Consider the following 23,405-nt stretch of genomic DNA (forward strand, 5'->3'; position numbering starts at 1 on the left):
ACAACATCCACAGGACCAGCACCTCAGCACCAAACACCGAAAATAGCCTATATTCACACACTTGATTCTGCTGAACTACAATGCAATAACAAATTACTTTGTCGTCATAGTCATCATCAACTCTTCTTCTTTTTAATTATTGCATGAAAACGTTTCTATGTGCTGTGGTTTTGGAGAAATATTGAGTTGAAGAGGAGAGACTTTTGGAGTTAGCGAGGCTCTTGCCCGCTCTGCGTTCGTTTCGCTTGTGTGGCCTTGACTAGTGCGTAATGAAAACGGATGCCCCCATGCTCTAATTCTTATATATAGTCAATACTCTAAGCTTTCTCTATGTAACACAGTCTTGTGATGTGTGGTTTGGGAGTCATTGTAGCATACTCTTCTCATTCTCGTGTTGCTCTGCTGGGCTCGGCAGGGTCTGGCAGGAAATCGGACGCGTCAGAATCCGTGTCAGTACGCCTGTCCATCGTGAGAGCGGGCAAGATTCTGAAGCAGTAGCCTAAACATATCTCTGGCAGTGTTGCCAACGAATGGTCATCGAAAATTACCGAAAAGTAAATAAATTTAGCGCGAAAAAAGCAAAGCGGCTATAACCGCCCCCGGCCCTTCCGTGGAAAAGCGGCTATAGCCGCCTCCGGCCCTTTAGGGGTTAATGGTCCCTCTAAGCGAGAAAAATGAGAAAAAATCATCACTCACACAAACCATTTCATAATATATATCAAAGCATTTGTGATCAGATTATGTATCATCTATTTTGGGGGGTTTATATCATGGCACAAATTTGGCCCATCGCTGCCACATGGTAAAGCCACAAATTTGGCCCGTCGCTGCTTCCGGGTTAAAATCATGAATGTTTCTTGCACAAACCAAATCATGAATGTTTCTTGCACAAACCACCTCCTCCTCCAGCCTATTCCATAGCTCAATGCTTTCGTTTGGGAAGCTAAACTTTTTCACATCTCGCCTACACGTGGTCGCCCTCAACTTCTTTCCATGTCCTCTCGTTTCTCTCTCGTTCCACACACACAGGTCCTCTCTGTCCAAATGCTCCACTCCACTCGCCACCCTGTATACCACTATCAGGTCTCCTCTTTCTCTTCTTCTCTCCAGGGTTGTGAGCCCCATGCTATTGAGTCTCTCCTCATAAGTCCGATCTGGTACCATCTTAGTTGCCACTTTCTGCACTCTTTCCAGCTTTCTTATGTTCTTATTTTCGTGAGGAGACCAGACCACTGCTGCATACTCCAACCTTGGCCTTATCATTGAAACTATTATTTTCTTCATCATCTTGTCCAAATACACAAATGCCGTCCTTATGTTCCTCAGCAAGTTCATAGTTTGTCCCGTTATCCTGTTGATGTGTTTGTTCGCTGACATGTTCTTTGAGACAGTCACTCCCAAATCTTTTTCTTCCACTCCTCTGCATATTATCTCACTTCTCATCTTATAATCATATTCACATCTTCTACCACTCCTACCAAACTCTATTTTTTTACATTTCCCAAGGTTGAACTCCATCTGCCATGTACCACTCCACTCCCATATTTTGTCCAGGTTCCTCTGCAATGCCTCACAGTCCTTCACATCATTGACTCGTCTCAATAGCTTTGCATCATCTGCAAACAAACTCACATAGCTGGTCACTCCGTCCACCATATCATTTATATAAACAGCAAACATTATTGGCGCCAGCACCGAACCTTGTGGGACCCCACTCCTCACTGGGCACCAGTTGGAAACCTTGTCCTTGATTATCGTTCTCATTTCCCTGTTAGTTAGGAAGCCCTCCAGCCACTTAATAAGTCCACCACCCACTCCACCCCTATTTCTAATTTTCCAAATTAGTCTTCTGTGCGGAACTTTGTTGAATGCTTTTTCCAAATCCAGGTACACTCCATCCACCCAGCCTTCTCTCTCTTGTATTAAATCTGTCACCCTTGAGTAATAACGTAACAAGTTGGTGACACACGATCTCCCTCTCCTGAATCCAAACTGGCAATCTGAGATAATTTTTTCACTTTTTAAAAAATCCAACCACCTGTTTTTAACTAACCTCTCACATATCTTCGCAACCACACAAGTGAGTGATACCGGTCTGTAATTTAATGGGTCCTGTGTGTGTGTGTGTGTGTGTGTGTGTGTGTGTGTGTGTGTGTGTGTGTGTGTGTGTGTGTGTGTGTCATGACATGACCTGACTTTCCCTTCTGCCCCTCCCCCCCCACACCCTTCTAATTTCCCCTTATGTGTGTGACGCACACCCGGAAAACTTGCCAGTTGCCCAAGCTGCCGCCAAGGCGGTGGGAAGAAAAAGGCCCAGTGACACCAGCTTATGGACAACCGACAACTCGCTCCCGGATGGGCGTACAGGCGTTGCCAGTAGCCACAATGGTTAGAGGAAAACGGCCAGTGTGACACCGCCTTAAGGCAGCAAGGCTGCTGATTGGGTTAGCACCGACGATGACGTCATTGGACTCCCAGTGAATCACAAGCGCGTTTTCAGAGCTCAGCCAATCGTAAGGCTTCATTTGTGGCATTAAAACGACCCGTTCTCTCTTCCCGTTTTCTTCCTTTTTCCAAGATACGTATTTTGAGATAACAAGGGAGTAAAGGAGGAAAAAAAAGTGAGCTCCGGGGGGGCAGCATGAGCCAATTATAATGGCGCCACTATAAACAGTTGCCTGCACCATGACGGGCTTGGGGCCGACCATCAGACCCAGATCAATAGTCTACTGGCGCCATAGCCCACATGTGAAGAAAAAAAAAAATCTCCACGGGTCAGAACAAATAAGCACTTTCTCAGTGTTTTCAATACCTCGAGTTTTGCAATCCTCGAGTTTAGCGCTATGCCTTTAGAACGAAGCGAGCGCGAAGCTCAAGAGGGTACTGTACACAAATTCCTACTATGCGAGCTTATGTGTCACCCATATAGTCGCATAGAAGGCATGCCTACTGTATATGGATTCTGGCGCAGAAATTATCCGCACAGACTGTACCCCATCTTATCCTATATGCTTCAATACAGCAACCAGTGTCCAAACTTGGGTAGCGTCACTGTGTTCATACAGCTACCAGTGTCCACAACCAAAGAACACAAATTTGAGTAAATTGTAGGCCAGGGTGACAAGTTGCAGTCCCCTTTTTTTTTACTTCCACAGTGCACATCAGCTTTGTAGTTATAAACTTGTTTATAAATATAGTGTATAAAAAAATTGGCTTATGTTTTTAAGTGAAAAAAAAATAGTAGCAATTGCATGGTTATGAGAGAAGCACTGATGTACATTACATGTTGTTTTTCTAGTCTGAAATATTGTGCAATATAGCCAGTTCTCAGATACTAAACCAGCTATGAGCTGAAGCACACATTTTAAGATGAAAAAGCTCTTCCACTAAGCAACAGATGTGATGCCTATGAAAAGTTGGCTATAGTTTTTTGGTTATTTTTTTGTTTCATGAACTTTGTTGCACTTAAGCACAGGCAACAAACCTCCATTCCCAGATCAAATTCACCCTCTCCAGTTCTCAGCACCTCTCAGTTACTTTCCACAAGTATCAAATTTTACATATAATGCACCTTACTCTTCATCGTTAAAAAGCTCACACAATATTACTACACATATCAAGTGAGGAGTAACTTAACGAGGTGAAAAAAAAATGTTATCAAAAATATAAAATATGAAGTAATCACTGAAATAACATTAATGAATTGTATGAGTACCAATGGTGGTACTGTAAAACTAACCTGAGCATGTCACAAGCTGTCCTTGTCCTTGTCTTTCCAGGTCGACCACCACCATGTCCACGATGGGGCCCAGATTGTTGAACGTCTGCATCACAGTCACATACTGGCCCGATGCATCTGGTTCAGTGTTGAGCTTAACCAACTGGGAATCTCCAAGACGGGACCCCACAAAAACCACACCATTGTCTAAATATGTTAGACACTCTGGGATGGAGGTCTCCCCTGTAAACATATACTCTGTGAAAACTTTCAAGCACATGAATGAAATAAAGTAATTGATACATACAACTGGATCTGGCCAATAACTACTAACTGGTACCTAACAACTGATAGTATTAATAAAAGTTATTTGTGACATATAAAAACATACAGTCAAACCTCAACATCCAAGGATTTGAATATTTGTGGGGTAGCCCGTGGATATCATCAAGTTAAAGACTTGGGTATCCGCGCATTTTGTTGAGCACTTTTGTGGTCAACCAAAATGCTCATGATTCACACTGTACACTCCACTACCACACCAGGCACCTTTATACTTACAGTAACCATGCTAGTGGTTGCTGTAAGTACCCTACCAGACTGCTTGTTTGCCTACTTACAAGTACAAAACACGTTCAAAAGGATGTATTTAATGAGAACTATATAAACGATCTCAAACACTCAATACATCTGAATGATCCATGACCAAGAGTCAGTTAGGAATGCAAGATCACCAATAGAACACCCCTTGCAGAACCCATACTGGCGATCAGATAGAAGGTCAAAAGTGGATAGATGCTTATGAATCTTCTGGTTAAGGATTGATTCAAAAGCTTTAGAAAGAGAGGAAATTAAAGCATTAGGATGGTAGTTTGAGAGATTGGAACGGTGACCCTTCTTAGGCACAGGCTGTATGTAGGCGTACTTCCAGGAGGAAGGAAATGTAGATGTTGAAAGGCAGAGGCAAAAGAGTTTGACCAGGCAGGGTGTCGGCGTGGAAGAACAGTTTTTAAGGACAATAGGAGACACTCCATCAGGCCCGTAAACCTTTTGAGGATTGAGGCCAGAGAGGGCATAGAAAACATCATTCTTAAGAATCTTAATAACAGGTATAAAGAAGTCAGAGGGGGAATGAGTTGGAGCAATATGCCCAGAATCGTCCAGAGTGGAGTTTTTAGAGAAAGTTTGAGCGAAGAGTGATGTGAGGGTGGTGCTGCCGTCAGGATTAACCTGTACAGCCTCAGATACATACGATGTACGTATTATTTTTTAATACCACTGAGCATCAGATACGTACGTCGTACGTATTTAATGTATTATTTTTTCCTGTCACTAGAGTGTGTCGAGAGTGATTTCTGTGGTGGTGCCCTGGTAGACTGATCCTTTGGGAATACTGACCACCCAATATATTTAATTTATTGCCATAACTGGCAAGCCTGGCAGCCATTATTGTGGGTACACTTTTTTTATTTGTGTGGATGTTGGAGGTGGTTTTGGAGATTGTGATGTGGAAATTGAAGTGGTTGGTGGTTGGAAAGTGGTTTGACAGTGTTGTGGGTGAGGTATAGTGGGTATACTGACGTCCAGAACCGGCAATTTTGTACTGGCAATTTTGGTAAGCCACACACACACACACACACACACACACACACACACACACACACACACACACACGGGCCCCAATAAAAATCCCATTCGGGTCGTGCTGATGCAAACGCCACGCGTCTCATCACCATCACCATCATCAGCCGCCCATCAGCTGCTCAAGCCCAGCACACAGTCGGGGCTGCTCACACACATGCGCCTGGCTGCCTGGATCCCACTCACAATGCTTCCCGCAGCCAATGGAAAGGCCCAGGGGGTGGGTAAGACCAAAAATGGGAGTCAAGGACTAAAACAAGGTGTGAAAATACCCGGTTTTAGCAGCCTTTTCCTTTTGTTTTCGGGTCATATCACAATTTCATATTCAATAAAAATTGAATTTTGGGACCCGGATGGGTGGCCAAGCGAAGGATGTTGACGGTTTTCAATTTTCCCCATAAGAATAATGGTTCAAAGTTTGCGATTTCAACGTTTGTGACCCGCAACGTCGACCTATTTATCGCAAAATTGGAGACAGTACTGTATATTGGGTGGTCAGTATTCCCAAAGGATCAGTCTACCAGGGCACCACCACAGAAATCACCCTCGGCACACTCCAGTGACAGGAAAAAATAATACATAAATACATACGATGTACGTATCTGACGCTCAATGGTATTAAAACATAATACGAACATCGTACGTATCTTACGCTGTACGGGTTAAGCTGTTATCTGGCGATCAAAAATTACCCCAGAGCGAGCAAGAATTACACAAATCTTGCAAAATCCTTGCGTTTCATGTTCCGGTGCGTTAGATTTTCAAGAAGTCCCTCCAATTCTTGGCAAGAATCGCAGGTGTGGCGCAAGTCGCTGTGGGGCTGGCGACACAGGTAAACACACCACGCCACACCTCCTTAGGCTTATGGCAATGACCATTTCCTGAGGTTTCTATTGGTGTAACCCTGCCAGGTGGGGGTGGATATAGAGTTCACAAGGTTACTGTTGTGTTACTGCTGCACCACAGACCATTTGAAAGCATCATTGTAGAATAAGTAAGAACTTTCCGGTATGAAAACATCATCGTCATCATTAGAAACAAGAAAGTGAAATGATGCCATTGATCAACATTTTGTAGAGAAATGGGACGTTTTAAGAAAATGTGTTGTAACTGTGAAGTACAAATGTGTGCAAGACACACTTATGTTCTTACACAATAATAATATTGAAAGTCAAATAAGACACTGTATCACATAAGACCTACTTCCTGAAAATTATCGTACAATACCCAGGAAGAATACGCGTCTTCGGATAAGGTACGGGGCACGCAAGGACGCAGTGTACGCGTCCTCGTATTGAAAGGGTTAAAAAGAGACATTTTGGATGTCATTGCTGGCAAGATCCTACTGTAGTTTAGATTCTTACAATTACTGATCCTTAATGATGGCAAAATTTACAAAAAAATATTGTGATCAATTTACCAAGCAGTTCCAACTTCACAAGGGCATCAGGCTGGTCATCTGACTTGTCCAGCAGAAGCATGAACAGCCTACCAGACATGTCCCCAAGCAGATATCTGGAGCCATTGGCGTCAACTTTCCCATAACACACAATAGTGCTTGTCTGTTGGATTGATAAGTTCAATTAAAATCATCATTAATTGTAGTTTGTGTCACATCACAAGCAATTTATGGACTATAATTTAAAAGCATATATCCAGTAGAAATACAAGACTGCCTGAACTGAATATAATTTGTATGCCTAATGCTATTATATGATATTACATTTCTATAGTAAGTCCTCACTTTACATCATCAATATGTCCTTGGAAGACATGACTAAGCCTCACCCCATAAAAAGAAAATGTATAAATATGCTAATTGCTGAAAACAAGATAGGTTCCAATAGCTTGTTTCAGGGCAGAAAATACATCACCAAATTTCTAAATAAATTCTGACAACACTTCTGACATCAAGCATTGATATAAATGTGATCTGTACATACACTCGACCCTCAATTTCCCAGATATCAGATTACTTGGACAAAATCCAGGGATTACTAGACATATGTTTGGCCAAGTCCAGGTATTGAAACAGAAGTTAGCCATACATTAGATTCTGTCCCCCAGTCAATGTCTGCAACACCTGCATGCATGCCAGACATATTTGTTTCCTGCTGTCTCATGCTGTTAAGCAGCTGCACTGCAACCTTATATATACATGTAAATACAGTATTTGCATAAATCAAGTACACTACTATGAATTCACAGTAGTATAATATTTTGGGCCAACTGGAGTTGAAAAGGAAACTGGTAAATGCTGAACCACTTCTGCCAACATTGTCTGTCTGTTTACATGTAGGGTAAGGTAACCAGTAGTCCAGCGCATTTGGCATTTAAAATGTTTAATGTCCCACAAAAAAAAAAGCAAAATCAACAAACTTCATATCATATTATACTTCAACCATCCCTCCATCATAAATAACATGTATATCATAAAACTATGTACCCTAAAGAATGCAATTAGGAAATGTGGTAGTTTTCTTAGGGAAATGCTAAGGATTGCAAATTTCGTTTTTGTTGTCTGCCTTGTTTCCGGTTATTTTTTTTTTTTTTTTTTTTTTGTTGATTTGGGAGTGTAAACTTCAATAACTTGTTGTTGGTTTTATTCCAGTAAATATCTATAAACTGGAAAAAAGTGCGTACCTACTGGACAAGGAAAAGAAGACCAGTAGGTACTTTTCAAATGACTGCTAGAGAGACGTGCCACAATCCACAGCAACTCAAGCTCTATGGCATATGAGAACAAGAAGCACTGTCCTGTGAAAACTGTCTGTGTGCCACCTCATCAAACTTACCCCACTGGCTGTCCAGTAGTGTTGTCCAGTAGGTACTCTCGTATCTACAGGGCAACATGCACTCTACTGGTCATCCTTCCTTTTCTTTTCTTCTTTACAGGACAAATATATAATATATTGGTATGGTATTATGGCAGGGTCGAAAGAAGAAAAAAACTAAGTAAAACAAAAAGAAAAAAAAAAAAAAAAAAAAAAAGAAAAAAGTCCAGACTACAGACTATCATGAATCCACACATCATATGTGAGCAGCTGTACTAGCTGGAGACCCCCAATCCCCAGGTGCCAGGGAGCGTGATCATGGTTATTTCACTTATTTACTCTATTAACTATCTCCACTTCAAATTGATTCCCACTAAATTGTAAATTGTGTGAAAGAAGTCCTTTGGAAGTCCTCACTAAAACTATATTCTTTTCTTATAAAACTACATTTTCACATTACCTTTTTTAACTTTTAATTTTAATTTATTTAGTATTCAGGATTTCATCATATTTTAGATTTATTATTTTTTTGTTACTTTTTTTTTATTAAAATTTTTTAAAAAAATTTTTTTTATTGGAGATCATTTTCACATATGGATCATTACTTTTTCAGTGGGGTTTTTACTTTCTTAGTTATTTTTTTTTTATTTTTATTTATTTTTTTAAGTAATTGTAGTAATATGTTGTTATTGTAGGTAGTTAAATCAACATTATGTTACTTGGACAGAGGAATGTATGACTTTTGAATTAAGAATAGAGAATATTTGAATTTTTATTTTTGTTTTTTTTTTTTTTTTACTGCTTTATTTTATTTACATTAATATTACACATAAACAAATATACATACAAACCAAAAAAGAAATAAAATAAAATATGTGAAAAGGTTAAATTCTAAAAGCTTATAATCTAGCTAGAGATTTTACCAGTACTTACTACTGTAGTAGGATATGGTGAAGGATCTATGCGGTAGGTTTAAGCGACAGCATTTTTTTCTAATTTTTTTTTACTTTACGTTAAACAGTTAAATCTTATTCGAAAAATGCTTGTACCACATGAAACTATAGCCATTCCTTTATTTGCAAACAATAATTGATGTAGTTTGCTTAAATAGTATAGCGGGTACAGGTCAGAGTGTAAAAAAAATCGCCGATTTTTTGCGTACCTACTGGTTACCTTACCCTATTAACTGAAAAGATGCTTCTAGTTGTGATCTTTTTTCTTTTTTTTACAACAAAGGAGACAGTTCAAGGGCACACACAAAAAAGAAAACAATAGTAAAAAAAAAAGCCCGCTACTTGCTGCTCCTAAAAAGAATCCAAAGAGGTGGCCGAAAGAGAGGTCAATTTCGGGAGGAGAGGTGTCCAGATACCCTCCTCTTGAAAAAGTTCAAATCATAGGCAGGAGGAAATACAGATGAAGGAAGATTGTTCCAGAGTTTACCAGCGTGAGGGATGAAAGAGTGAAGATGCTGGTTAACTCTTGCATAAGGGGTTTGGACAGTACAGGGATGAGCATGAGTAGAAAGTCGCATGCAGTGGGGCAGCGGGAGGGGGGGAGGCATGCAGTTAGCAAGTTCAGAAGAGCAGTCAGCGTGGAAATATTGATAGAAGATAGAGAGGCAACATGGCAGCGGAAATTAAGAGGTAGAAGACTATCAGTAAGAGGAGGAGAGCTGATGAGACGAAGAGCCTTAGACTCCACTCTGTCCAGAAGAGCTGTGTGAGTGGAGCCCCCCACACATGAGATGAATACTCCATACGAGGGCGGACAAGGCCCCTGCATATGGATAGCAACTGTGCAGGGGAGAAGAACTGGCGGAGATGGTACAGAACACCCAACCTCGAGTGAGCTGATTTAGTGAGAGAAGAGATGTGAAGTTTCCAGTTAAGATTTTGAGCTAAGGATAGACCGAAGATATTTAGTGCTGAAGAAGGTGACAGCTGAGTGTTGTCGAAGAATAGCGGATAGGTGTTTGGAAGATTGTGTCGAGTTGATAGGTGGAGAAATTGGGTTTTTGAGGCATTGAAGGACACAAGTTTTCTTTTATCCCAATCGGAAATGATAGCAAGGTCTGAGGTTAAGCGTTCTGCTGCCTCCAGTCTGGAGTCATGTACTTCCTGTTGAGAGGGTTTTCTGTTGAAAGAAGTTGAAGAATGCAAAGTGGAGTCATAAGCATATGAGTGGATAGGACATAAGAACATAAGAACATAAGAACGCAGGAGTCTGCAAGAGGCCGGTAGGCCTGTACGAGGCAGCTCCTTTGACCCTAAGCTCCCGTGTATCTAACCCCACCTAATATCGCTGTCTATGAATTCATCTAGTCTATTTTTGAATGTGACAATTGTATTGGCACTCACCACATGACTGCTAAGCCTATTCCACACATCCACCACCCTGTTAGTAAACCAATTTTTGCCTGTGTCCCTGTTGAATCTGAATTTATCCAGTTTAAACCCATTACTTCGTGTCCTACCCAGTTCTTTTACCAACAAAACCTTATGAATGTCTCCCTTATTAAAGCCCTTCATCCATTTATAAACCTCGATCATGTCTCCACGCACCCTTCGCCTTTCTAGAGAATGCAAGTTTAACTGTTTGAGTCTTTCCTCGTATGGCAAGTTTCTCAACCCCTGAATCATCTTAGTCATCCTCCTCTGCACCGATTCTAACATTTTGATATCCATTCTATAGTAAGGTGACCAGAACTGAACCGCATAGTCAAGATGAGGTCTAACTAATGCTAAATATAGTTTGAGGAAGACTTCGGGGCTTCTGTTGCTTACGCTCCTTGAAATAAATCCCAGTACCCTATTAGCTCGATTTCTAGCTTGAATGCATTGTGCCCTTGGACGGAGATCAGAGCTCACTAAGACCCCTAAATCCCTCTCGCACCCAGACCTGCTTATGAGAGTGTCATTTAAGCAATAGTTATGTGAGGGGTTGTTCCTACCTACACTCAGAATACTGCACTTCCCTACATTGAACTCCATCTGCCAATTATCCGCCCAGTCATATAATCTGTTGAGTTCACCTTGGAGAATACTAGCGTCCTGATCCGACTCAATTACTCTACCGATCTTGGTATCATCTGCAAATTTACTAACATCACTACTAATTCCTGTATCTAAGTCATTGATATAAATAATAAACAAAAGTGGACCTAATACCAAACCTTGTGGGACCCCACTCGTAACACATCCCCAGTCAGATCTTTTACCATTGATTTGCACTCTTTGCTTCCTATTGCTAAGCCACGCCTTGACCCAGTTCAAAACTTTACCCTCTACTCCGTGAGCCTGTAATTTAAGCAACAGTCGTTGGTGAGGAACTTTGTCAAACGCTTTACTAAAATCAAGATAGATTACATCATAATTTTCATCTCTGTCAACTGCCTCAAATAATTTATTGTAGAAGGACAAGACATTGGTGAGGCATGACCTACCTTTTGTGAACCCATGCTGCGAGTCGTGAATTAAGTTATGTTTCTCTAAATGCTCCCAAATGTTCCTGGCTATTATGGACTCCAGCATCTTGCCTATAACCGATGTTAAGCTAATTGGGCGATAGTTTGAAGCAACTAACCTGTCCCCCTTTTTAAAAATCAGCGTCACATTAGCTACTTTCCATAGGCTCGGCACATAGCCAGTATTTACCGACATCTTAAAGATGTCGGTTAGTGGGTCACTGAGTACATAACCTAATTCCTTTAATACCCTCGGAAATATCCCGTCAGGACCTGGCGACTTGTTTGCTATGGTTATACAGTTATACAGTTTGTTATGGAAAGAAGATCATTGATGAATAACATGAAGAGAGTGGGTGATAGGACAGAGCCCTGTGGAACACCACTGGTAATAAGTTTAGGGGAAGAACAGTGACATCTACCACAGCAGAGATAGAACGGCCAGAAAGGAAACTGGAGATAAAGGAACAGAGAGAGGAATAGAATCCGAAAGAGGGCAGTTTAGAAAGCAAAGACTTGTGCCACTCTCTATTGAAAGCTTTCGACATGTCTAGCGCAACTGAGAAAGTTTCACCGAAACGGCTAAGAGAGGATGACCAAGAGTCAATTAAGAGAGCAAGAAGATCGCCAGTAGAACGCTCCTTGCAGAACCCACACTGGCAATCAGATAGAAGGTTAGAAGTGGAAAGGTGCTTTTGAATCTTCTGGTTAAGGATTGATTCAAAAGCTTTAGACAGACAGGAAAGTAAAGCTATAGGGCAGTAATTTGAGGGATTGGAACGGTCACCCTTCTTAGGCACAGGCTGTACGAGGGCATACTTCCAACTTGTAGGTTCTGTGTTAAGACTCAGAAGGATGATCAGAGGATCATAGAGTTACAGAATAGGGTTATGACTCTCGCCGCCCAGGTAGACTTATTAGTTAGTGCAGCAGCAACAAGTCCCGCCTCCTCCCCTTCCTCTTCCTCCTCCCCTCCATCACCGGCTTTGGTATTCTCTTCTCCCACACAGCAGCCCCTCCCATCCTCCTCCTCCTCCTCAACCGTTTCCACTCTCCCCTCTTCCCATCCCTCCTTCTCCTCTTCTTCCTTCTCCTCCTTCTCCTTAAATGACTTACTAAAATGCACAAAGGACGAGTGTGACGTTTTTGTCACGTTTGAGAAAATCCATGAATATTGAAATATTTCAAAAAAATTTTTTAAACATGTCAACTGTGCAGCAAAATGAACATAAAGAATGTATCAGATATTTTTTTATCAGTGAGAAAATAATTCAGGTGTTAAAGGGTTAACATGAAATCATTTCAGTGATACCCCATGTTCCTGCGAATGCACTTGGTACCAAAAGTGGGTCATTTACTGCAAGATATACCGTTACTTAAATTATGGACTTGTTGCTACAATTAAATGGAAGGAAGAAGAGATTGTGGGTACGATCGTGACTTCAAAGACGAGAGGTCAGGAGTGTTTACCCAAAGCAACACCTCACTCCCAGTCGGGGGTACGGGCAAACGCGGTTGCTCCAAGCCCCAACGGTTGGAAGAAAATGCCCAGTGTGACACCGCCTTCAGTCCATGTTGTACACTCACTAAGGTAGCACCCGCGCGCTCATGTCTGCTTAGGTTTGTGCTCTAGTGTGCTATCTTTGTGTTTTCAGCAATATATTATTGCTATATTACTAATATATTATACTAAATTATCCATATAATATACTATATTATTTATATTACAGGTTGAAAATCCCTTATCCGAAATTCCTGGGACGGAAAGTGTTGTGGATTTCAGATTTTTTCGGATTTCGGAATATTTTTATTTGAATCATAATAAAATGAAAACTGAAACGGGGGATTATTCACGAGAGGGTGACCTACTAATTTTGAGATGGTGACTGGTTATTTCTAGACAAAATATGATGCTATTTATTATTGAGATAGTATTTTTCTCAGGAAATCAATAAATGATTGACTTTTCAATTGCTTGTTATGCACCCGCCACTGCCCGCTGCCGCCGACACAAAATAGCTCAAAGAGAGGTTCAACTTGCTTACTGTTTCTATATTTTACTCACCACTCACCACTGTTTTTTCTGCTGTGTATTCCCCCAGTGTACATGGGTACTGAACAGCAGAGCGACTTATTTCTGTGAGGAGGTATTTCTCGCAACACCGACCCGCGTATAGTGCACCGCCACCGCCATGTCCCGTCCTGCGCTGTGTTACGTAGTTCCGCCACCCCACACTGCGTGATGAATAATTTTAAACTAACCAAACCTAGCTTTACATACACCATTTCTACCGTATTTGGCTGTCTGAATGGATAAGCAAATAAAATTCAGTATTTTAGAACTGTAGTGAGTGCATTTTTTGGTGAACCACAAAATCAGTCCATAAAATTATATTCGTCAAGGGTTGTCCTGAACTACGTGTAGAATATGCATCGTAATGTCCCTCCCCCCTTCCTCCTGCCTTCACCAGCAGTAGGCAGCGGCTGTTAGTCATGGCAGGCCAGAGAAATTTTAGGGTTGCAGCCTGTTCCATAAAATATGGATTCATTCAGTATTGGAGAATGGGATGTTGCATTCCTTATTTTTTTTAGCTCAAGGTGGCAACCCTACCTGAAACTCTATTCCCGTTATTTTCCGCTTTGAGCACTCTCGTCTAGCAGCAAACAATGGGAACCCACGCTCACATCTTTGACCAGTACAAAGAGACACGCCAGTCTTCGTTGAAAGACCGACTTGGTCGGCTAGGCTGACTTCAGCCGATAGTCGGCCCGTCGGCATCCTCCCCTCCCTTTCATGAGCCGTCACCCGGCAAGGGTCTGTGGTCCCTCCTCAGAGAAACGTATGCGCTTGACCCTGACAACCTCCATATAGCCCGTATCCCCACCCGTGAGGTGACACAATGGAAGTTGAAAGATGATACAGCAAAGGGATTGTTGCCATTCCATGCTGTCACTGGATCAGACACCACATCCTTCTTGTACAGCCATACAAAAAGAACAGCATTATCTGTATATCTGGATCACCCTACGTTTCTATCCAGTTTAGGAAAAGATCCCATAACTAAGGAATCTCTGGTTGAGGTTTAGAGATTTGTATGTTTAGTATATACTGTGCCTGAAGCTATGACAACAGATAAAGCAAGAACCATTCTGTTCACAAAAGGTGTCATGCAGGAACGTCTCCCGCCTACAAGTGATGCCTTAAAGCATCACATCATGAGAGCCCATCTTCAGGCTTTGATATGGCTCAAAGCAATAGAACCTTGTCCTACCATACCAAATCCCAGTGAATGTGGATGGCAGCTAGTAAATGGTCAACTGAAACCTGTGCTATTAACCTCTGAACCTGTACCTGAATCATGTATAAATCTGATAAATTGAGGTTGTACAGAGAAGTGTGTCACTCGCAGATGTGGTTGTCGCAAGGCGGAGATGCCATGCACTGGATTGTGTAAATGCTCAGGACAGTGTTTTAATGTTAATAACAATATATGAAGGAAAATTATATAAGCTATTGTAATGAAAAATTATAAGAAAAGTGTATATCATTATTAAGTCCAGTTAATTAATTTTTACTTGTCAAATTACATTTATAAGGAGCAGATGCTTGTTTGAGTTACTTGTGTAAACATTTTTATACATTGTACTCTCATTACACTTCAATATTAACTGAAATTACTTGCTTTTATTGCATACATGAATTGCTCCCTCACTGAATTTCATTAAAAATGTTCATTTATATACAGGCCAACGGATGCGAAAAGTTGACCAATTTGATTTGACTCTCACAGGATAAAAACAAAAAACTGAGAATGTTATCCACCAGATTTTGATTCAGCACCCTCAAATTAGGTAAAAGCAATTGGATAACAAAATCTACTCAAAAATGCCCAGCCCAGTCAACTTTTCCCAAATCGGCCCCAGACTAGAGTAGAGACAGTGTTTCCTCAGTCTTGGCTGGGGCTTCCAGTGTCAACCTATACACACCTGTAGATTCAGATAGTTTTTTCCAGTAGTGTCAAGCAAAGATTAGTGACATTGCACGACAGTGAAGTGAATTTTCACTTGTTTGTCAAGTTATTTAGTTTTATTTAGAGTTCATTCCTAATCACTAGATTTAGTAGTGGCCATCCCAAAAAGTTATTAATGTTGTATGGTAGGTATGAGTGATGACGAATGTTGGCACCGATTTTTTTTTTTTTTTTTTTTACAACAAAGGAGACAGCTCAAGGGCACAAAAAAAAGGAAACAATAATAAAAAAGCCCATTACTCGCTGCTCCCCCCCAAAAGAATCAAAAGTGGCCGAAAGAGAGGTCAATTTCGGGAGGAGAGGTGTCCTGATACCCTCCTCTTGAAAGAGTTCAAGTCGTAGGCAGGAGGAAATACAGATGAAGGAAGATTGTTCCAGAGTTTACCAGCGTGAGGGATGAAAGAGTGAAGATGCTGGTTAACTCTTGCATAAGGGGTTTGGACAGTACAGGGATGAGCATGAGTAGAAAGTCGTGTGCAGTGGGGCCACGGGAGGGGGGGAGGCATGCAGTTAGCAAGTTCAGAAGAGCAGTCAGCGTGGAAATATCGATAGAAGATAGAGAGGCAACATTGCGGCGGAATTTAAGAGGTAGAAGACAATCAGTAGGAGGAGGAGAGCTGATGAGACAAAGAGCCTTAGACTCCACTCTGTCCAGAAGAGCTGTGTGAGTGGAGTCCCCCCACACATGAGATGCATACTCCATACGAGGGCGGACAAGGCTCCTGTATATGGATAGCAACTGCACAGGGGAGAAGAACTGGCGGAGACGGTACAGAACGCCCAACCTCGAGGAAGCTGATACGTTAGTTATTACTAGATATGCTGCCAGCATCATTGTTCAAGTATTAGTTACTGTTAGATATGCAGACACTCGCTTTGTGAATGACCCCCCTAAAAGTGGGTTAGCTATGTGGTAGGTAGTACAAGTGGAGATGAATGTTGGCACTCTCTGAAGCATCACTTATTGTTGAATATGATAATAAAGTCTTTGTTGAAGCACTATGTAGCCACTGTTAGGTATGTAGACTGCGTATCATTGTGAAAGCCATTTCTTCCTTTAGTGCTTGCCTTGGTTTCCACGTAAAGCTGCCGTATTTTAGGGCAACTAAGCCTGATTTAAGTGACCATCCTCTCATAATAAGTGATGTCCACCACAGAGCGAAAAAAAAATATTTGGAGTACTCCATTTCCTATGGTCACATTGATTTGTGTTTTATATTGTTATCATTGCTATTTGTTAGTAAAATTACTTTAATTTTGTATAAAATAACATGTAAAATGATTTTTATATAAAAAAAAATTGAGATATGGTGCATTAATGGGATTTACATTAATTTCTACGGGGAAATTTGTTTTGGTTTATGAGTGTTTTGGTGTGCGAACAAAATTCTGGAACGAATTAAATTCATAAACCAAGGTATGACTGTCTCGCCATAAACAACAGTTTTTTTCAAAAAAGAAGATTTGAAAAATCACCATGCACCTTATACCCCGATGGTTAGGTTATGGTAGTCCTAGGGGTTATTGTTACTGGTACAAAACCAACACTCAAAACACCTCCATTTGACACAATAATTCCCAGATGTCCCCAGAATGAAATATACCACATTTAGTGGCATTTAATGCACACTTCTTTCACTCAAAAAATGTCAAAAAGTTACCTCTGCGCGGTATATGCTGAAGGTACAAATATTGATTGATTTATATAATGAATAGTGTGAAGCAATAGTAAAGGAAAGTATGAATAAGCAGAAGAGAAAAGGACAAGCGAAGCAATAAAAACACAGGAACAATTTGGCGGAGCAGGGGGCTGTCTGACGTGGCTGGCTCTGCTCAGCGCCCGTGGGGTGGACTTGGGCGGATTAGTCTGGAGATGCTGTGCAGCGGCCCGGTCAGCTGATGTTTTCTGTGATACATGTTTGAAAGAACGGATATCCGTGAATGACTAAAGTGTTTAATGTAAACGTGTTTTTGTTTCTCATTGTAAGAATAACTATGTTCGAACAGAAAAAGATTGACAGAAATTAATCAACATCTATTTCTAATTGAAAGTAGGTATGTGGACCCTGAAAGTCAAGATCAAGACCAAGATTGCCCATCGAACGTGTATCCCCGTGTGATTAGTTCCCTCAGCAGCTCGCCGAAAGTTACAGCCTGCACCTTGGGGTAACAGCACTGTAATTCTTCAACCAACAGTGGAACACACAGAGAAGGGCACAGAGCAACATACGGTATCACAGTCATAATTGTAAGTAAGGTGGCCAAATGTAATACTGCATACACATTAAGTTCAGGGAAAATGTTTTTTTTCTTTTTTTTTTTTCTTTTTTTTTTCTTAATGTCTTGCCAAATTATGGGTGCATCTTATACTCCAGTGCGTCTTATATGGCAGGAAATACGATATATATATATATATATATATATATATATATATATATATGTTGTTTAAAGTGAGTGATGGCTAGGTTATTATTTTTTATTTCTTCACTTCTTTTTTTTTTTTGTCTTAGTGTTCTTCTCTTCTCTGATAGGGGGAGTTGTGACTTTTCGCTTGTTGTTTGGTTTTGGTGGATGATCCGTTCTTCGGTTTAATAGAGGCAGCAGCAGCCCCTGTGAGGAGTTGAGGTGTGGTGGTGTTGAGGTGAGAATGGTTTGCTGCGCTTCGCTGGCTTTTTAGCTGGAGCCTGCTTACTCTCCTCCATGGATCGCCTCGTACCATGTGGCTCCATTGTCCATACATGATTAGATCGATGATTGATGATGGCTGAGCTGTGGGCGCTGTCTCGGTAGGGTTCTCCTCCTCCTTCTCCTTGCCTCTGGTTGAGTTCTAGTTGAGGCCGGCAATATTGTGAATCCCTCGTCTCTATCCTGGCATTATCCTTCTCTAATTTTTTTTTTTCTTTCTTCCAGTTTTTTCTTGTTTGTTCCTGTCTCCGTTCTCTTCCATGGGGTGTAGGCCCGGATATAGATGGAAGGAATATGCGCCGTCGCGAGACAGCCAGAGGACTCAGAAGAGAGGACTTCGGAAGAGAGCTCTTGTGCAGTTGAACCTGTATATGACGCTGTCTATCTCTTCTCTTGTTCTGGTTAGTATTGTTTTTCGTGTTTTTTGTTTTTTTTAGGTTTTTTTGTATTTTTTCTTGTTTTGTAGTATATTGGCTTGTTTTCTTTAGGTTTTGGTTTGTGGTTTCTGCCCCTTGTTTCTCTCTCTTCTTTGTGTGTCTTCTTCTTGCCTTGTTGCTGAAGAGAAGAGAATTGCTTGGTCAATTTTAATTTTTCTGTTGTTTCTGTTGTTTGATCTGTTTCAGGTGTGATGGCTTTTCTTGCTTTGGCGGCTGAAGTTGCTGTCTACGATGTTGTTTGTTTGAGTTTTTTGATGTGCTGCGCTGAGCTGCTTACTTGCCATGAGCTGTGTGAGTGCCTGTGAGTGATCTGCCTTTGCTGCCATTGCTCATGCTTTTTACTTGTTTTTGTGGACGAATGTCCTCCCTGTGAGGTTTGTGGTCTTGAATTTGTTGGTAATACTTTCTCTGAAGATTGCTCTGTTTGCTGATGGCTTGTGGAGAATGGGATGGAGTTGTTGACGTGTTTTCTTGTTGTGTCAGCTTTCCGCTATTGTGTAAGGCAAAGTCTGACTTCCTGTAGTATTCTCGGATCTTGAGCTTCTGAATATGTATGCTATCTCTTGTGAGTTATATATCTGGTTTGTCGAATTGACCATATTCTTCTCTTTGAGCCCATGAAGGTTGTTCGCCTTCTTTTGCAGGGTGAGCCCATGGCTTAGCATTACAATAATCTGGCAGTACTTTGGCAGGGGGTATGCATCTTTGTGGAGATGTTCAGCAGCATCGTGAGGATGTGAGGGCAGGATGTCGATGGGGGTGTTAGCGTGTTAGGAGATGGGGCTTGATGATGCGAAGTAAGGATGGGTAGGGGATACACCCATATAGGAAGCCTTGTAAGTCTTTCTTGGTCTTCCGGAAGTGTTGAACGTTTGCATGATGGTCTTCGGGGTCAAGGGGGGGCAATCTGTTGATGCTGTTGTGTGTGGGAGGGAGGTAGGGGGTGGTCAGGCTTGTGTGGGTTTTGTTAAGGGCTTGTGGGGAGTTGCCTGTTTGTTGGTCTGGTTGAGGAGGTTAGATACTTGGTCGTTCTCTCAATAGTTGATATGCTAAGTTGTTTTTTGCTCAAAACTCAGCATTTTTTTATTTCTGCTGGCAATTGCTTTTGGTGTTTTTTTTGATTTTCAGTTTTTTTTTTTTTTTCTTGAGTGTTTATGTTTCTGAGGTTTTTTTTTTTTTCGTGGTTTCTTGAGTTGTTCTTTCATCAATTCTCTGTAGTTTGTGATGTTTTTCATTTATGTCGAGGGTGGCAGCTTTTGATGGTTCTTTTGATGTCTTGGTGTTGTTGTGTCTTGTTTTCTTGATGCCAATGTGTGTCTTGTGTCTTGTTGTTATTATGAATGCTGTCGAGCCCCAAAAGACACATAATGTTGCTGTTGTACTGACATCGGAAACCACCTGGAAGAAAACATAATTCAATTGGATACCTGCCAGGATGGAAGAGAAGACCACAAGACACCTTGAACAAGAGAAAACAATAATAACAAAACCTGCTGGAAAACATAGAAATTCTGGATACCTGCTGCAGAGGCGTTGTAAAACCAACATATCAAAAACTCAAGGCAGGGCAGCCAGGCTCGGCAGGCTCAGGCGAGAGGCCTAGGACAAATAGGCCGCGCCATCAATCCGCCATACGCCTTGTGGCCACACGCTTCAAGGCAGCGCCCAGACCGAGCATGCCAGCACAAGACCTCAGCCAGCGGAGGAAGAAAAGTCCAAATCCGAACCCATTCCACTTACCATTCCCATCCACTTACCATTCTCACCCTCACATCATAAGGCTCAAGGTAAGACAACCTGCTGATGAAGACAAAAGAGAAAGAACAAAGATCAAACTAAACAAAAGACTAAAAAGATCATACAAAGACTAAAGAAAAGACTATATAGACATAAAATATTAAAATAAAATAATAAATACTCAATTTTAACAAAATATATAGAAAGAAAATCTCCATATATATATATATCTATATATATATATATATCTATATATATATATATATATATATATATATATATATATATATATATATATATATATATATATATATATATATATATATATATATATATATATATATATATACCGTATTTGCTGCCATATAAGATGCACCGGAGTATAAGACACACTTATAACTTGGCAAGATATATTTAGAAAAAAAAATAAAACTCCACATTTTTTCCTCAATGTGTATGCAGTATTCCATTTTGCAGCCTTACTTAAATTTATGACTATGATACCGTGTGTTGCTTTGTGCCCTTCTCTATGTTTAAAGTGTTCCACTGTTGGTTGAAGAATTACAGTGCTCTTACCCCGAGCAGCTGTGATTTTGAATGGTAAACAAAAGGGTTGGTTGGTGGATTCACTCACTGCGCAGTGTTCAGGCGATAACTTTCGCCGAGCTACTGAGGGAAGTAATCACACAGGGATGCTATGTTTCATGGGCACTCTTGGTCTTGATCTTGACTTTCAGGGACCGTATACCTACTTTCAAGTAGAAATAGATGTTGATTAATTTGTCAATCATATTATGTTTTAATACGGTTATTTTTAAAACGAGAAACAAAAATGAGTTTACAATAAACAATATAGTCATTCCCAGATATCCGTTCTTTCAAACATGTATCATAGAAAACGTCAGCTGACCGGGCTGCTGCACAGCAGAAATAGCTCCAGATTAATCCGCCCAAGTGCGCCACACAGTGGCCGAGCGGAGCCACGTCAGGCAGCACCCTGCTCCGCCAAAGTGGTTCCCATGTAATACCCACTCTAACCGTCACCATCAAGGTATCCAGCACACTGGTGACTGGCATTTGTTTTTAAAGATTTACTCCCTCCCTATAGGAGGCAGCATGGGTCTTTGCCAAAGGCGGCCCGTGGCAGGGTGTCGACAGAACGACTCTATCCGCTGGCGTTAGCTGAGCCGACCAAGTCAATCTGTCAATGAGGACTGGCATGACTCTGACTAGCAGTGTTGTATTTTACGTTTAGTGTTCACGTCACGCCTCAGCTACCGTGTGTGGCGCATCTTCTTCTTCTTGTGACCTGTATGGTTTTATTGCTTCACATCTCCTCCTCTCTTCTGTTTATCCACACTTTTCTTTTCTATTGCATCACACTATTCATTATTTAAATCAATCAAAATTTGTACCTTCGGCACATACCACGCAGAAGTAACATTTTGGCATTTTCTGCATGAAAAAGTACGCTTTCAAACCACAAAATGTTATATTTCATTCTGGGGACATCTGGGAACTATTGTGTCAAACAGAAGTGTTTTGGGTGTTGGTTTCATACCAGTAACAATAACCCCTAGGCCTACCAAAACCTAACCATCGGGGTATAAGACGCAGGGTGATTTTTTCCAATCTTCTTTTTTGATAAAAATTGCATCTTATATGATGGGAAATACGGTATATATTTTTTCGAGTTCTCATAATTGTATATAATTGTATTTTACCCTTTTTTCCATGCTGAACCGTGCATAACTGAAAATGTCCATAAAAACTACATACGGAGGGACTACTGTATATAAGAGATCATTAACCCTTAGAGTACAGATGGCGATATATTTCTCTGGATGGTGTGCACGGGGAAAATTTAGACATTTAAAAGAGGTGGAAATGGTGTCTTTCTTCTTTGCAATAATTGTATATTCATGTAGTATATATGGTGGTGTAATAAAACTTCTCTCCTAATAATAACAAATAAGTTATGACAGCCAAAAATATTGCGCATTTTCCCCCTGCCCCGCTCCTCTCCCCTCCCCTCCCCTCCCCTCTCTCTCTCTCTCTCTCTCTCTCTCTCTCTCTCTCTCTCTCTCTCTCTCTCTCTCTCTCTCTCTCTACCTACTTGCCCCTCCCTCCTCTGTCAATGTCACTACCATAGCAGTCATCAGAGTCAGTGTCACTTTGATTCGGCCGCGCTCTACTTCCGCCTGCGCTGAGAGGAATGAGTGTGTGTATGGATGCCAGATGCCTCCACCATTCTTCTGAGTCAAGAACTGGCGGTATATTTGAAACGTAGGGAGCGTAGAGTGTGATGATTATACATATGATCCCCGTACGGGTGTGGTGTGTGGTAGCGCACTTATATATACGATCGCCGTAATGTACGGGTCAAATCTGTGTCATTCAAAGACATGCAGTATATGTAAACAAAGGATACACTTCAATGGCTGTGAAGAAATGCTCGCCATTTTCTTTACATATTTCCATGCGCTGTAAAGTATCACACTACTGGAAATTCTTTACAAATTCATGTTTCTTTCTATGAAAATCAGGTAATAAAAACATCAACTGGGTTATAAAACCTGGAACAATCCACAAGCAGTTGGTCAGCTGAAACATGCAAACAAAGGATACCAAACATAATGGTGGTAGCATGACAAATCATCTGCCATTCCCTTTCTAAACATACTTGGAGCCACAACATATCAAACTAATACTTTGAAATATTTTGTAACTCAATTTCTCTATAAAAGTCATGTAACGAAAATATCAAACAGACAAATGAAAACTGGAAAACAACTACAAGCTGTCAGGAAGCCAGAAGAGATAAACAAAGCATACCTTATGCACTGGCAATGAAACATTTGCAATTTTCTTTTTTTAACTCTCTTGGCATCAAAGCTTGTCATACTACAGGGAATTATT

The 23,405-nt window shown here is 40.9% G+C and overlaps 1 protein-coding gene across 1 annotated transcript in view; it reads right to left on the reverse strand.

The window, feature by feature from the left end:
* LOC126981367 (DNA damage-binding protein 1-like) overlaps positions 1-23,405 on the reverse strand; it is a 130,798-nt gene that overhangs the window by 79,063 nt on the left and 28,330 nt on the right. Inside the window, exons 7-8 of the mRNA XM_050832389.1 lie at positions 6,780-6,921; positions 3,740-3,961 (exon numbers count right to left, since the gene is read on the reverse strand). Of these exons, the coding sequence (XP_050688346.1) occupies positions 3,740-3,961; positions 6,780-6,921 (364 nt within the window). The remainder of the gene's footprint in view (positions 1-3,739; positions 3,962-6,779; positions 6,922-23,405) is intronic.

The sequence above is a fragment of the Eriocheir sinensis genome, chromosome 47 (genome assembly GCF_024679095.1).
Source record: "Eriocheir sinensis breed Jianghai 21 chromosome 47, ASM2467909v1, whole genome shotgun sequence".
Classification (NCBI taxonomy): Eukaryota; Metazoa; Arthropoda; class Malacostraca; order Decapoda; family Varunidae; genus Eriocheir; species Eriocheir sinensis.